Source organism: Buceros rhinoceros, unplaced genomic scaffold (assembly GCF_000710305.1).
Source record: "Buceros rhinoceros silvestris isolate BGI_N320 unplaced genomic scaffold, ASM71030v1 scaffold40678, whole genome shotgun sequence".
Taxonomy (NCBI): domain Eukaryota; kingdom Metazoa; phylum Chordata; class Aves; order Bucerotiformes; family Bucerotidae; genus Buceros; species Buceros rhinoceros.
In genome coordinates this window covers 2520-4395 of record NW_010427015.1, presented here as the reverse complement: position 1 = coordinate 4395, position 1876 = coordinate 2520, and the positions used below count along the sequence as shown (strand labels likewise).

Here is a 1876-nt window from a genome sequence, read left to right as displayed (position 1 = left end):
TGGAGTTAATTTTATTTGCTTAATGCCTGAATCACTTCATTTGACAACCAGGAGTTGGCTCTGCCTCCCTTTTCTGGGAGGCTCTAAACAAATGCACAACGCTGCTGGCTTTTGGCTGAAAAAACATGGAATGTTTATTGCTGTTGGTTCTTCATTAAAAACAAAACTTGAGCAAGTACAAATGTCATGTAACCCAAACCCGTTCTGTGTTACTTAAGGTACTCCTGAAGCTCAAAGTCCCACAGCAGGATGAGCGCTGCTCGTAAATGTTCGGCTTTCCTGAGCATAGGCTCAGCTTAGGGTTACGTGTCTTGTCTCTCTTCATTAAGTACAAGTAGATAATCTAAGTGGTGCTTTATTCCCCTCAAATAGGAACCGAACTCAACAGGATTTTTACAGTGCTGCAGGGCTAAACTTGACTTGGTAGATAAGTGAAGGTCCGTCGTACAACAGCAGAGTGGCCTAAACTCCGGAGAGGGATCGGTCCTCTTCCTGCAGGACCTCAAGGGCTCTGTAGCAGAGTTGGGACCTCTCAGTTAAGGGATTTTATGGAGCAGACACAGAAACCGCGTTCCTGTGTTTTGTGGCATGGGCAACCTCTTTCTGTCGCTTTCCACGTTAAAAGGCCCGGTGTGCCCTGTGACTTCACACCCTGCTGTGGTTCATGGCGGGGATTTGCTTCCCTTTTCCTGGAGCTCTGGCAATAAGAGGGCTCTTGGGTCTGGGCGAGCTTTTCTTGTCAAAGTCTCTCCCTGGCTTGGCAGCAGCAATCTTTGAGTTGAGTGGCAAGAAGGACGCGATTTCATTCCTCTTCTAAGCAATCTGGACTGTAATTTCAGTTACTAAATTGCTGCCGTTGCTGCTTAATTCCCAGTGTTCTGCGCAGGACAGCTTGCGGCTAAGATGGTACTTAAAACACCGCTTCTGCCACCCCGTCTTCTCCCAGGTTTGCATCCAGAAATGCCTTCAAAACATTCTGGTTTTGGAAGGCTCCCTTTGTTAAGCTCCTTCGCGAAGGAATCAACTTTCCTCCATCCCTGGATGAGATGGGCTGATGAGATGATATGCTGTAGTCTGGTCCGCGTTAGCGCCAGGACTCTTAATTACCATCTGAAATAAAACTTTGCTTCATGCCCTGCAGCAGCAGAGTACACAGCGTGCAGGAACTCCTCTGAATGGTGATAAAGCTCAAAGTGTTGAGTAGTGAGTGTTTTGGTTTTTTTTTTTTTTTTTGTCCCTATCTGATGACTGACGGTCGGTGTGTTGTGTTGCAGGTGGTGGAAATGCCAGCATTCCTGGGATTGAGAGGATGGCACCAGGCATTGATCGTATGGGCTCAGGAATAGAAAGAATACCTTCCGGAATGGGGCACGGGATGGAGAGAGTAGGGTCAGAGATAGACAGGATGGGTCTCGTTTTGGATCGCATGGGCTCCAACGTGGAGCGAATGGGTTCAGGAATTGACCGAATGGCCCCTCTGGGCATAGATCACATCGGTCCCAACATCGAGAGGATTGGCCCAGCTATCGAGAGGATGGGCTCTGGCATAGAAAGGATGGGTTCTGGCATAGGCTTTGGGATCGAGAGGATGGGTGCTACCATCGACCGCGTTGGCACCACCATGGACAGAATGGGGTCAGGCGTAGAACGTATGGGCTCCGGCATGGATAGGATGGGAATAGGCATGGAGCGGATGGTCCCTGCCGGCATGGGAACCGGCATGGGGCAGGTGATAGAGAGAATGCCGGCTGGCCTGGACCGCATAGGCGCCGCTCCGATGGAGAGAATAGGGATAGACCGTATGGGTGCTGCTGGCATGGAGAGGATGGGCTTGGAGCGCATCGGAGCCACCAACATGGAGAGAAAGGGGCCGGCC

The 1876-nt window shown here is 50.4% G+C and overlaps 1 protein-coding gene across 2 annotated transcripts in view; it reads left to right on the top strand.

Annotated features, from left to right (window-relative positions):
- Nucleotides 1–1876, top strand: part of HNRNPM (heterogeneous nuclear ribonucleoprotein M) — a 20119-nt gene that overhangs the window by 16376 nt on the left and 1867 nt on the right. For both annotated transcript variants that reach the window (XM_010141716.1, XM_010141715.1), the window contains one exon: nt 1275–1855. In XM_010141716.1, coding sequence (XP_010140018.1) covers nt 1275–1855 — 581 coding nt within the window. The remainder of the gene's footprint in view (nt 1–1274; nt 1856–1876) is intronic.